Source organism: Mytilus californianus, unplaced genomic scaffold (genome assembly GCF_021869535.1).
Source record: "Mytilus californianus isolate M0D057914Y unplaced genomic scaffold, xbMytCali1.0.p SCAF_7, whole genome shotgun sequence".
Classification (NCBI taxonomy): domain Eukaryota; kingdom Metazoa; phylum Mollusca; class Bivalvia; order Mytilida; family Mytilidae; genus Mytilus; species Mytilus californianus.
In genome coordinates, this window is record NW_026262723.1 from 86,254,945 (window position 1) to 86,269,236 (window position 14,292).

The window sequence follows — 14,292 nt, forward strand, 5'->3', positions numbered from 1 at the left end:
TAAAACATGTGGACAATGTACTATTTTTGAAGCTAACAGCAAGAGAGGTAGATGTCTGCAAAATGCGCAGACGTGGAAACATTTTCTGGCACCAAATGTCTTGCAATGCTGGCATTGTGACTACTATAATATTAAACTTACGTATTTTGAACGTATTAGACTATTTGTCAATATAGAGCTGCGCCATTAGCGCATGATACGCCCGTCGCCCTTTTTCCACGACTTGTATTCCTGACAAATTGACCGTTTTCGACTATTTTTCAACAAAAAAATTTTATAACCGTCCAAAGTGTGAAAAATTAACAGTTTTCGATCATTTTTCAACGAATAAAGTTCCATAACTCCATAATGTCATATCAGAAATTTATATATGAAAAAAACCAATAGGGAGCTTATTTCAATAGATATAAACAAGTCACCAAAGTTTCATTAAAGTTTTTGAGTTATTGTCCGAAAACTGGAACAAAGTCCCAATACTCCAAAACGTAAAATCAGAAATTTTAGAAGACGTATGTCAATATATTCAAACAATTCACCAAAGTTTTATGAAATTTCTCAAACATTTTTGAGTTATAGTCAAAATACTGGAAAATCCCCCATTTTTTATGAATAAAATCCCACAACTCGGAAACGTAAAATGTAAAATTTATAAAAAAAAATCGAAAGGGAGCTTATGTCAAAAGATGTAAACAATTCACCCAAGTTTCATGAAAATTGGTAAAAGCGGTTTTGAGTTTTTGTCCAAAGTGTTGACGACGGACGGACAGACGAATGGACAACTATATACAATAATACGTCCGGTCTTTATAGACGGGTGTATTAAAAGAGAACATATGACAAAGATGACACTAGTAGACGGTATTACACAAAATACAATGGAAGTGACAATAATTGAAGATCGTTACTGCTATTAAGTCAGGGGCGGATCCAGGATTTCTGAAAGGGGGGCTTATTTGAGAAAATTATATATATACCGCCGATCGTAGCAATGCGAAAACGTACATGTTCCGGCTAGCTGACCAACATTGCAGTCACTGCTAAAAGTAGGGAGTAATATATTCAAGATAGTAATGTTTTATATAGCTAGTAGATCAAGGTGAATGTCCTTCTGATGTGTTCTTATAGAGGGACACACATGCACTTATCTCTGTAAATAATGTATTATAATGTCTGGTTATATTAAGGTTTATATGAGAAGAAAAAAAAATTCAGAGACAAGTGCCTGTGAGGTACTGCATGTATACACTAATATTGTAAGATTACAAATTCCTCGGACACAAAATAAATGTCAAATTTTTTTGGGACAGAAAATAAGACACATCTTTAACTGATTTCCGATGTCAGTAATTACTGGTTGGCCCCATTCTGTAAATGGCAGCAAATTGCTTAAGCCTCCAATTTTAACAAAACTTAAAATATTTATTCAGAACAGATCCTGTATTAAATCCTTGTGTCAAAATTTATGAAAATTGATACCCCAAGAACCGATTAAAAAAGTCATTAGTTTTTGTTTGATAATATTTCTGACTGTCAGAGATGATGTTCATGTAAAGTGATTGATATTCCAAAGGGGAGTAACTGTGTGACTGTCCCTCTTATCGCATATTTGTTCGCTTACTGTTAGGAATTTAAGATTACATCAATACTTCACAAAGACCAAATGAAGCACTTCTTTAAGACATGTTCAACAAACCTACAGATATTTAGATAAAAAATCCCCTCTTTAATATAAGTATTTAGCTACCACCTTTTTAATAGTCATAGTATCTATAGAGTTTTGTTTTGGTACTATAAATAAACTATTGGTAAAGGTTATAATTAAACTGTTGTTTCATTAATCACTGAAGTTTACATTTTGGGGTATTGATATCAATTGGTTATTTATATTGAAATTCTGAACAACTTGACTTAGGGCAAGGTCAATGTCTTTCAGTATTGATTCTATATACCTTTTATTATTCAACTAATCAAGATTTAAAGAGTGAGTTTGAGTGCTGCAGAAACTACCTTAATCCTATCAGAGTGCCTGTCTTAAATCAAGAACCAGATCAGTGGTTGTCAGTAGACATATTGCAATGTTTTTCCCCCTAAATGGAATGCTGTGTTGATTGCAGTCTTGATTTCTGTCAAATATAATTTATACACTACTTCTCTAGACTAGTCCTGTTTTAAAGCTTGATATTTTGTATAGACACTTGTCTATTTTTGAAAACAGTTTGTTGACCAGCAAGATGTCTTTTTTTGTGAGTGGTTTTTTTTCTGAAAATTTCAATTCATTTTATTTGTATACAACAGAAAATGGTAAAATCTTGAGTTTATGCATGTTGGGTTTTGGCTAGATTTAGGGGGTCACTATCAGGGTTAAGGTTAGCACACAACTATTGGTAGAATACCATCAATTCCTAGAAAATCAAAAGACATTAAAGAAAATTGACAGGCCTTAATGATACGACAGAAGTTGCACAAAAAGAAGCATAAAAACAGCTGTATGCCACCTAAATGTATTGCCTTATTTTAAATGTCAACTGACAAGTAACAAAACCACAAATAATCTCCCACGCTATCCCTGTAAAGATTTCTTAATGACATGTAGTTGGCAATTTGAAAACCATGCTAAAGATCACAGGCATGTTTAATGAATTATAAGTTCCAAGTAAATTTTAATCATAGTCTTTGTGAGCACTGAGTGGATGAAGATAGTGTTCATTTTTGTCCCCCATGCAGCGCATTGCGGGGGACAATGAAATTTTGGGCATCCCTCAGACCATCCGGTCTTGTTAGCCCTCTCACATGTACAAATCTTGCCAGATTTTTATAAAACTTACATCAAAGGTTTATATCAGCAATGTCTTGGAAGAGTTCAAAAATCAGTGCCGATCAATTATTTCAAATAGAGTTATGCCCCTTGAAAACAATAATTATATGGAAATTTGTATCGTTAGCGCTCTCATGTGTACATTTCTTGCCAGATTTATTTGAAACTTATACTGTAGGTTTATATCAGAAATGTCTCGCACGAATTCGAAAGTCAGTGCTGATCCATTATTGTTATAAGAGTTATGGCCCTTAGAAATATTGATTATATGGGAAATTGCATTGTTAGCACTCTCATGTGTACAATTCTTGTCATATTTTTATGTAACTTATATTGTAGGTATATATCAAATATATAACCAATTCTAAGTTCTTTGACAACAGTTATTCGGTGTCAGAAACCTATTATGTGTCAAATATTGAATTACAATCCAAATTCAGACCTGTATCAAGCGCGAATATTGTGTCCATTTTTGCCCCAACTGTTCAGGGTTGGACCTCTGCTAAAATTAATATTCCTTAATCAACATTTTTAAATAGTTACTTCTAAAAATAAATTGACAGCTAATCACCGCAAGACAATACAACATTCCTTTATACATAATTTAAAAGCAGTGTAAGGGAGGTAATCCAAACATAACATTGTACTTTTTTTTAATTGTCCATTAACCAGGAAACCCTTGTTTTCCCCCTTTTTAGCCCCCAATTCCTAAATGGTTTGAGCCATAACCCCCCAAAGCCAATTCTTACCGTCCCTTTGTGGTATGAAACTTGTGGTATAACTTCAGAGAGATCCATACACCGTTCCACAAGTTATTGTCTGGAAACTAGAAAAATGCTTATTTGGGCCCCTTTTTGGCCCCTAATTTCTTAACTGTTAGGGCTATAAACCCCATAATCAATCCCAATCTTCCTTTTGTGGTTATAAACCTTGTGTTTAAATTTCATAGATTTCTTTTTACATTTACTAAAGTTATTGTCCGGAAACCAAATGTCCTCGGACGACACTGACGACGTAGACGTGATACCAATAGATGACCGCAAAATTTTTTGCGGTCGTATAAAAATCATCTAAGATAGGCAATGGACACAGACAAGATCTTGATTATCTTATATAATTTATTTAGCCATTTTATCATAAAATGGAATGAGAAAAATGAAGGATGACAAAATATAACATAGTAACAGGTAAAACGAACAATCCTTCAAACACAAGCACACACACTGACACATTCATGTATTGCACTTCACCATCAAATGTTGTAAAAGTGTAAAGTATGGTATCTACTATAAACTTAAGGCCCCAAAATATATATACTTGTTTCCTGCCTCCTTGGCAGAAAAATATGGTAGGTACGTAAAAGAATTTTATTTTTGAAAAATATTTTACATATACTAATTATACTAATATAGGAAAATGTCCTTGACTTTAATAACAGTGTTTCACTAAAAGTGTCCATAAATGAGTAGGTAGGTTGGAATGCAGGTAACAGAACTATATTTTTGGGGCCTAATTTGACTCTAGGAATTTGTTTACTAGATTTATATAAGTTTTCAGATATTACTGAAAAACATAAATTGTATGCAAATGCAAATTTAGTGTTTACATTTTTAGAAATCTACAACACTGCCTATTTACAGTATTGTACAAGTACATATATTCAAGAGGTTCTATCAGTACAAGTTATAGACTTTGTGGGTAATATTAATAATGAAATTTGATACCAAACAAAATGCTAATTTTACATAGATTTATAATGCCACTTATGTAAAACCATACATTTAACAATTAAAGAAGCAAAGACTAAGCTGCAATTGCCTAGATCAAAGACTATAAGTACTGCCTTGAAACATACCCTATGAAATTAAAAAAAGTACTTTAATTTGTTTTGAAACATATCCTATCAAATGGACTAAATTTGAAAACACATTCAAATTTTGAAAAGGCAATATTTACATTTCTGCTTAAAGCACCATTCACACAATGTTATTTTTTTTATTGTATCCATAGATTATGAGGCCTTTCATATTTTGAGAGAACAAATCTTGACTTGAACACATTACTTAGTAATTGGTCATTATAAAATTATTATGTATTCATTTCTTAAACAGCTCTCACATTAAAAAAAATTGGTTCTGTTTATCAGGAAAACTCCTGAACAGCTAAAGTGAAAATCACCAAAACCATTTTGACTTCTGTTTACTCACGAGAAACATCATATTAAAATTTGAAAAGGATTGGATCAAACAATCTCAAGTTATCACAAACAAGCATAATTGTAACAGCAAGATAATAAATTAGTATAATGGAAGACAGTTATAGAGATATCACAATAGCTTATGGTCATTCTATTGGTTCCTTGTAAAGTCCCCATCCATGGAAACACTTGGTAAATTTCTTATGTTCTTTGTACTTCATGGCAAGTAATAGCTTCCTTGGCTTGTCTGGTTGTTTGTTCCTTAGATGCTGAATATAAACCTGCAACAGAAATGTAGAAATATGCAAATATGTCAATCTTACACTTGGAATTATACTGCACAAAACATCCATTTACACTATTTTAAATCTATGATGATGGTGATGGTTTGGTGTTTAAAATCTAGTGGCAAATATTAATGGTACATACATATCAGGACAAAAACATGTTAATGCAATAAGATGAACCCTGATTTGTACTAGACTAACACACTGAGCCGAATTTTTAATTATTTTTTTATCTAGTTCAAAAGTTAATAGTTTACAGGAAGACATGTCATAATATATTCTACTGACTTCAAGTTGACTAGTCTTTACTTATAGCTGTGGTTTGACCAGGAGGGGGATTGAACTACAGCCTCCTGCTCTCCAGGCAAGCAAGCTATGATAAAACCACCATGTCAGCATATTTAAAATCTAAAACATTTCAAAGCTAAAATGATGGTCTATGAAGCATGAATGCTATTTTTTACTTTACATTTTGATTAGCCAGCTACCATTTCTAACTAATAGAACGCTGCTGTATTCATGTATATATCTATGTTAAATATAAGAATTGCACCAACTGGTCAAACCATTCGAAACAAATTGAAATGTGAGCTATAATAGCTGACAAATGATGTCCCCACTATAAGTATAAGGTAAATAGGAAGTTGATGAGCAATAGTTGTGAAAACACATCACACAATATAGCATGCTATCTAAAATGCCAGAAAGTCCTGATTCGTAGTTCCAGAGAAAAATGTGACAAAAATTTCATTAATATAAAATTGAGAATGGAAATGGGGAAGGTGTCAAAGAGACAACAACCCCACCAAAGAGTAGAAAACAGCCAAAGACCACCAATGGGTCTTCAATACAGCGAGAAAATCCTGCACCCGGAGGCTGGCTTCAGCTGGCCCCTAAACAAAAGTGTGTACTAGTTCAGTGAAAATGGACGTCACACTAAACTCCAAAACATATAAATGAACCAAAATCAAAAAAACATACAAGACTAACAAAGGCCAGAGGCTCCTGACTTGGGACAGGTGCAAAAATGCGGCGGGGTTATTATGGCTTTTATGTATAGGAATACATAAATATTAGATATATAGGAAGTTGATAGGTGATGAATGTGAAAAAATATCACACAGTAAAGCATGTTCGCATGAAGCTTAGTACAAAATTTCAGTAAGCTCTGATTTGCATTTTTTGAGAAGAGTGACAAAATTTCATGGGACAGAACGACAGATGTTAACCTGTATACCCCAACCCCCCTTTCAGAGTGGAATATAATTATGACAAACTGTAGAGGCATAAACTAGAATCATACAGTTCTGGTCAGATATTAAAGTAATTTTTTTTTTTTAAATTAGGTCATAAACATCACATTTAAAAATTATAATCCTTAAAATGTGTGACTCAAGCGTAGCTGTTATAAGATTATCAAAATTTCTCGAAACATCAAATTCTGAAGTAAAGTTGACCAGTTTTTCAGTAGTTTTCATTAATTCAGTAATATAACAATACACATTTTCAGATTCTGACAGTTTCACAAACTAATTATTAATTGCATTTTCAGAATTTTACTTTTCTAGCATACACATACTACAATTAACATCCCCATATGTCACATTCTGCAACATTATTTGCAGGGGAGACAGAACTCACACAATGATTTTAACTAATCATAGCATTATCAAGTATACACTGAAAATTGAGAGGCAATGATCAGAATATTTACCTGTGCACTTTTAAATGTTAATTTGATTTCTACATCACTGGTCTTTTTACCAACCCAAAGGAAAACTTGTTCACCATTATCTAATATCATGCCGTCATCATCTGCCAAATCATCCTACAAAATCAGTAGTTCATTTTGTGAAATATTAACATGCTGTTTAAATCTTTCCTATTCTCTTAGAAAAGACAATAACAAACCTTGAAGGCAAACAATTTTTTCATAAGCTTCAACTTTTTACCAAAACAAACACAGTGTATGCAAAATTAATTTTGAAAATTCCATTTTGCATGATTCCAGTTGAATACAACAAATTAAAAGTTATGTTAAAGACTTCATCAGATTCTTAAAGATTTAGCTGACTTAATTCAAAATTCTTATGATGGCTAAGGTTGCAATTCAGGAGGTTGTCTTCTGGTTGTTTACCTAAAAAAAATATATCAATACTTGACAAATAGATTTGTGGCAACATTTGCTATTCTTTTAATGATGGTTGTGAAATGTTATACTTGTATCTAGTAGCTTAAGCTTTAAAGATAATTAACAGAAATTATTTCTGAAGAACAAATTATGAAAACTTTCTTAAAAATGGTACAGTGCTTCCATCAGATGATTTTTAATCTAGATACCTGTCCTTTATTCTTTTTTACATCCTGGAGACTACTTTAACACTGCATGGTGGAGTTTTCATAATAATTAAATTTATGCAATAATGACAAGGCTGAGAACAGATTTTTTTTCTTTTTTATTATTTTTAATATCTCACCTGACAAAAGTCTGCACATTTTTCTGAGACTGTAAAATATCCTTTCTCATTTGAACATCTAAACAATCTTGCACAGTTCATAAATGAAGAATCCTTGAAATAAACAAAGAATTTTATACAACACATAAAAATTAAACCTTTTAAAATTTCTAGTTTTTCTTTCCCTTGTACAATGTCACATGTCCCCTAATGCATAACTTGATTATCAACAAGTCTTAAGAATCAACAGTTTCTGGTATTGTATTTTTTCATGTCTAAATACTTTTTCTTTGTAGACATTTTTCAGTAAAAACAATCAGATTTTTAATCATAATATACTGGAAAGACTTTATGCAGTTAATTGTACTTTAAACTTTTAATACTGTGAACCAAAATAATATATAAAACGGAATCTTTTGACAAAAATTCATTAGGCAAATACCACTACTGTGGATTCATATATTCTCATTGGTATCAATTTTGGTGAATAGAGAGAAAATTGTATTTTGTGAATATCTAATTCAAAAACTTGTGTACAAGCCTATAGAAAATTTATACTTCATTGAACATTCAAATTAGTAGTTTCGGTATATCCACAAAATTAACAAAAATTGGTACTCCGAGAATAATAATGAATCCACAGTATTCGTAAATGATATAACATAAAACTTACATGATCATATGGTTTTTTGCCACCTATTCCTACCCAGAAAAAGTTTTCTGGTTCTTCTCTCTCATTAATCATCTGTACAGTGTAATTATCCTACAAATAAAAATAATTTAGCATTATTAAGAGTTTTAAGCAAATACATTCAAGTTATCATAAAACAGAAGCTTAAATTTTTCATGCATATTAGCCATTATAATAAGATAACAATTTTCTACCATAATCTGGGCCAACACGAATAGTATATTGCTTGACTTTCTATGTACCTATGGATAAAAATGAAACTGATACGGAACTTCAACCACACCTTTTCACTATTCATAATACAACTGACAAAATATCATTACTATATAACCTGTTCTGGTTTTTTCTTGATCAAAATGCAAATTTGTGTTACGGTGACCCACTTTTTGCATGACTATCCAAGAACCATCCACTGATAAAGGTATTATTGCTATATTACTTTTAAGTTTTCAGATTTCCAAAATTTCCAATTTGAGAAAAAAAAAATATATACCAGTAATTATAATGATGATGGGTTTGTGTTTAAAGTCCTCTTCTATGCATATCAGAACTAACATATGAACCCTGCTTTAGTTGCTTACTTCTACACCAGTTGGTCTCTGGTGGAGATTTGTCTCATTGGCAGTCATATCAGATCTTATTTTTTTTTTTGTGCTTTTTCACGAGGTTACAGTCCACAGGAAGACATTTCACCCAACACAGAAACATTTTTCTGACTGAACCACCAGTCTTTGATATGGATCTTATGTACATCATGCATAGCAGAGAAGCAGCAAATACCAATTCTCATGTCATTTGTTTGACCAGACTGGGATTGAACCTTTACCTCCAGCACTAGACTTTAGCTAGCACACTTCCACTAGACTAGCAATGCAGTTAAATATAATTATAATAGAAGCCTATAAATATTGTATCATTACAGCTACTTACAGCATACATCATATAGGCTATCTTTTCTGCCAGAGTCGCTTCTTCATGTTCTGCCTTAGCACCTATCCACACATATACAACACCCTTCAAATCTTCACTGTCAAATGGCACCATCAGTATAAAACTGTATATAAATAGGTAATGAGTTACAAAATGTATCCAAAACATTTTAATGGACTGTTTGTTCAAAGGGGTATAGAACAATGTTTCAAATAATTTGGAAATATTTTTTTCAAACTGAGGACAAACAAAAACGTAACTTTCTGGCATCAAAACATTTATCTTCAATACTTGCAACATTACAAATGTCAGTCAGTGTTCAAAAAGTGACTTTAATCGTGAAAATACTATTTTTTTAAAAATCATATTAAAATATTAAAAGATATATGATAATATTGAGATCTGGATTATAATAATTACTTAGGGAACAATATTGTATCTGGAAATATTTTCTATTTTGATTTTTAACACCTATCATCAAATAAATGAAACCTTTTTTTATCTAAACATCAATAATTTCAATCAGTCTATTACTTACCAAAAGCAAGAATTTAGCTGTGATGCATCTGGTTTTACCTACAAAATGAAATTAGAAATGATAATTCCATGGATACTTGTTCCTCATTTATTTAAAGACTGCTGCCAATTACTGTTGATTCAATATTTTTTGTGCTGGATACCAATTTTCATGGATTTCGTAGGTATTGATGAACCACAAAGTCAAATGTTCAACGAAATACATATCTTTTATAGGCTTGTAAATCAAATATACATGAAAGTACAATTGTACCTCAATCCATGAAAATTGGTAACCACAAAAATAAGTGAATCCACAGTATGCATATAATATCTAAATTTAAAAAAAAAATTATTTGAGTGAATTTTCTAAGTCCAAGGACCATAACTCTGCATAAAATCATCAGACCGGAACAAAATTTGAACTTGATCTGTAACTTGTCATGATAAAACTATATACCAATTATCAAATCAATATCTTCAAGCATGACGAAAAAAAGTGCAGAAAACTGATTATTTGAGTGAATTTTCTAAGTCAAAGGACCATAACTCTGCACAAAATCATCAGACCGGAAAAAAATTTCGAACTTGATCTGTAACTTGTCATTATAAAACGATATACCAAGTATCAAATCAATATCTTAAAGCACGAAGAAAAAAAGTGTGGAAAACTGATTTGCCGGACTGACAGACAGACAGATAGACAGACAGACAGACATTCGGACGGAGTGCAAACCTAAAGGCCCAGCAACTTCTTCGATAGGGGACTACTTATAAAGACCTGCGCCATGAGCACATGATACGCCTGTCGCCTTTTCAAAGAATAAAGTTTCATAACTCCTCAATGTCATATCATAAATATATAAAAAACTAAAGGGATGTTATTTTAATAGATATAAATTAGTCACCAAAGTTTCATGAAAACTGCTTCAAGCACCTTTGAGTTATTGTCCGAAATCTGGAAAATCCCCCCTTTTTTATGAATAAAATCCAATAACTCAGAAATGTTTAATCTAAAATTTATAAAAATCAAAATGGAGCTTACGTCAATATATATAAACAATTCACCAAAGTTTCATGAAAACTGCTCAAAGCATTTTTGAGTTAGTCTGAAAACTGGAAATCCCCCTTTCTTAATGAATAAAACCCCATAACTCGAAATCATAAAATCTAAAATATATAAAAATGGAAAGGGAGCTCACATCAGAAGATATAAACAATCCACCAAAGTTTCATGCATATTGGATAAAGTATTTTTGAATTATTGTCCAACATGTTGACAACAGATGGAAGGATGGACGGACGGACAGACAGAACGACAACGGTATACCATAATATGTCCCGTAAACAGGCGTATAAAAATTAGACATTGTTTTGACTGTAAGTGTTGCCTGGGAGATAATTAATAATGTGTAATAAAGGATTCACATAGGAACAAAGATGGTGGAATTTCAATGGAAAACCCCTGTAAGGAATGTCAAGGACAGGATGTTTCAGTCAAACCATAACATAGGTATGTGGTTATTTGGAGTGTGATTCTATTGATGAAATGTATGAAAGACAATTCAATAAACACAGTTGATAGTTTCAAAATATTCAACAAAAAACCTCTGCCAAAATTACCTGACATCCACTATATAACATTTACTACTGCGGTATTATTATGATTTTTTCATGCAATATTATGTATCTTTTGTAACAGAAAGGATATCAACAAAATTTAAGCTAACTAAAGAACGCATGTTTATGATAACTATAGTAAAGCATTGCATTTAATACGACTAAATAATCATTCACTGTCAATATGATGTTTATAATGATAAGAACCTACAGTAAGAATCAACATTCAATAATCTTTTTAGAAGAAAGGCAAATGATGTCAAAGGTTTGAAAATATAATTACCTGAATACATCTTGTAGCAATAGGGCTACCATTAGCTCTTAAATAGAACAATTCAACATTTGGTTTAGGAGCTTCTTGTGATGGTAACTTCCTCTTCCCCCATCTTATTACAAACATGCGTTTGAAATGTGATAAGAATTTTAAGTTTTCTTGCTGTTGGTGTGTTCTCACAACTTCTAACTTGTCACCAAATAAACCCTCAAATTTCTTTTGTAAACTGAAACATACAAAGTTAGACACTTATGTACATAAGGGACTACAAACGCCATTACATAAACATCAAAGAGTTAAGCAAATTATCAACTATCAGGACTGCCAGAAATACAGAACACATTTACAAACACACATGTATGCAAAAACTATCTATGTTTGATTCATCTCTTACTTACACCACAAGTTTATATACACACTTGAAAGTAAGCCATCCAATGATTGAGGCATTATTTACCTGCAAGACCACACATTCATATACACATATACACTTGAAAGTGAAAGTAAGTCATACCATGTTTGAGGCATCACTTATCTGCCAGGACTAGACCACACATTCAAATACACACCTGAAAGTGAAAGTAAGCCATCCCATGTTTGATGCATCTCTTCCTTGCCAGAAATAGACTACACATTTAAAATCTTCTTCTGGTGGTTCTTCATTTTCATCTTCTTCCTCATCATCATCATACTCAACAGGTAACCAGTATCTACACAGGAACACATAACAGTCTTCTGTGTGGAAAATACCTGTAAAAATACATATATAAATCAGTAGAGATTTGAAGTGCATTTGAAGAATGACTTCTGACATTCTCAAAATTAATAAAATGTAACTAATAAAAAATAGCAATCAAATTAGTGAAATTAGTGTTTATCAGTAAGTTCAGACTACATTTCAAAGAAAAAGCAGTTACTTATGTTTTTCCATTCATGTTTCAGTTACAAATGTAAGTTAATAAACTTTCACTTATCTATTAACCAGCTTTAGATCTTTGACTACTTATAGTATATGGTATTGAAAGAAATTAAATGTTTTCCAACTAATAAAAGTAATTTGCATAAAATGTATTACCCAATTCTTCATCAGGTAATCTGACAAATTTCTTCCCTTCTAACACAAAGGCTTCCATTCCATCTAAATCTTCATTCCAATCCTGCATCATCTGTTCCTGTAATAAGTAAGAGGTGAAACTAAAGTGTTCTATCCAATATACAACTCAGAAGTTTAAAATGTTTAGAAAAAAAAACTTTTCAATGGTTTGTCTATTCTAAAATAACTTATTAAAAAAATAAAAGGAAAATTATATTACCATGTAAATTCTCTCTTTATTAGTATTACAAATGAAAATTCATTTTAAAACTGAACTTAACAAAATAGTTATAACAGTAGTTAATTGTGGACTTTCAAACACTGTGTTTACAGTTACAGAACTATAAATAAAATGTTTTCTCTGAAAAGATACATTTAAAATGAAAATAACTATGATAGACTATTTATATTAGAACATATATGTTAACTTACTGCTTCTTCCATGGGCATGGGAGGTTGTCGTGGCATAAATAATGCAGAGAGATCAGTTTTCATCTTGTCTCTTTCCATAATCACCTAAAATATGTCAAAGCAAAGTTTATAATATCACTTTGGTCTTTTACACAGCCCATTCTCCATGAGTGGTAAAGCATTGACATTTGTTCAACCAAAATAGTCTCTCCTTGTGCATATCTTCATATCATTGTTGTATTTTGTTTGAAGTTCAATTGGATCCATTGCAAAGGATTTTTGCTTACATAGATTATATTTGTCAAAGAAATGATAGCTATTAAAGAATATAAAGTATATTTATCTTTATAAAAACTTACATAACCAGATTCATTTTCTTTATGCACATTATTCTTTGAATAAATATTTATTACAATCTGTCTGACCATCTCAGAAATTTTAATCAAGAGTTTTTATTCCACTTTACTGACATAAGTTTCTTCATTAATATACTACAAAATTCAATGAATATCATTAGTTCCCCTGGCAAATATAGAAAGTGCATGTCCTTATGTCTTTTCTCCTTTGATTCTCTGATGAAAAGTGTGCTGTTCATTCTAACCATAAACCATAAAATCAGTTTCTACAATTTAAATTCATGCCGATGTTCTGCTAAGGTGTGGTGATGATAGATTATCCCAACTATCTTCTTTACTTAAAGATAAAAAAATGAGAAATCGGATTAACAAGAAGACAGCAACCTAACATTTACAACAAAATCCCAAAACAAATATACATATATCAAGATTCTGCACTAAAGATGCATGCTTATATTCAGAAATTATGTTGACAATACGGCAATGAATGTGACATGTTTACCTTAAGATCAGCTCCTCTCCTAGAAATAGATTCTGCTGTTCTTGTAAAATCTACAGGTAATACATCATCCCAACCAAAGAATTTTGTTTTGAATATCTGAGATTCTGTCCTGGAAGAAAAAATCAATGTATTACTTTATTGAAT

At 31.5% G+C, this 14,292-nt stretch overlaps 1 protein-coding gene across 2 annotated transcripts in view; it reads right to left on the reverse strand.

The window, feature by feature from the left end:
• Positions 1-3,919: 3,919 nt before the first annotated feature.
• Positions 3,920-14,292, reverse strand: part of LOC127710289 (protein flightless-1 homolog) — a 40,565-nt gene continuing 30,192 nt past the window's right edge. For both annotated transcript variants that reach the window (XM_052216078.1, XM_052216077.1), the window contains 11 exons: positions 14,149-14,257; positions 13,312-13,395; positions 12,862-12,958; positions 12,356-12,536; positions 11,796-12,012; positions 9,915-9,952; positions 9,377-9,500; positions 8,429-8,518; positions 7,777-7,869; positions 7,014-7,127; positions 3,920-5,293 (listed from right to left, as the gene is read on the reverse strand). In XM_052216078.1, the coding sequence (XP_052072038.1) occupies positions 5,159-5,293; positions 7,014-7,127; positions 7,777-7,869; positions 8,429-8,518; positions 9,377-9,500; positions 9,915-9,952; positions 11,796-12,012; positions 12,356-12,536; positions 12,862-12,958; positions 13,312-13,395; positions 14,149-14,257 (1,282 nt within the window). In that variant the 3' untranslated portion in view covers positions 3,920-5,158. The remainder of the gene's footprint in view (positions 5,294-7,013; positions 7,128-7,776; positions 7,870-8,428; positions 8,519-9,376; positions 9,501-9,914; positions 9,953-11,795; positions 12,013-12,355; positions 12,537-12,861; positions 12,959-13,311; positions 13,396-14,148; positions 14,258-14,292) is intronic.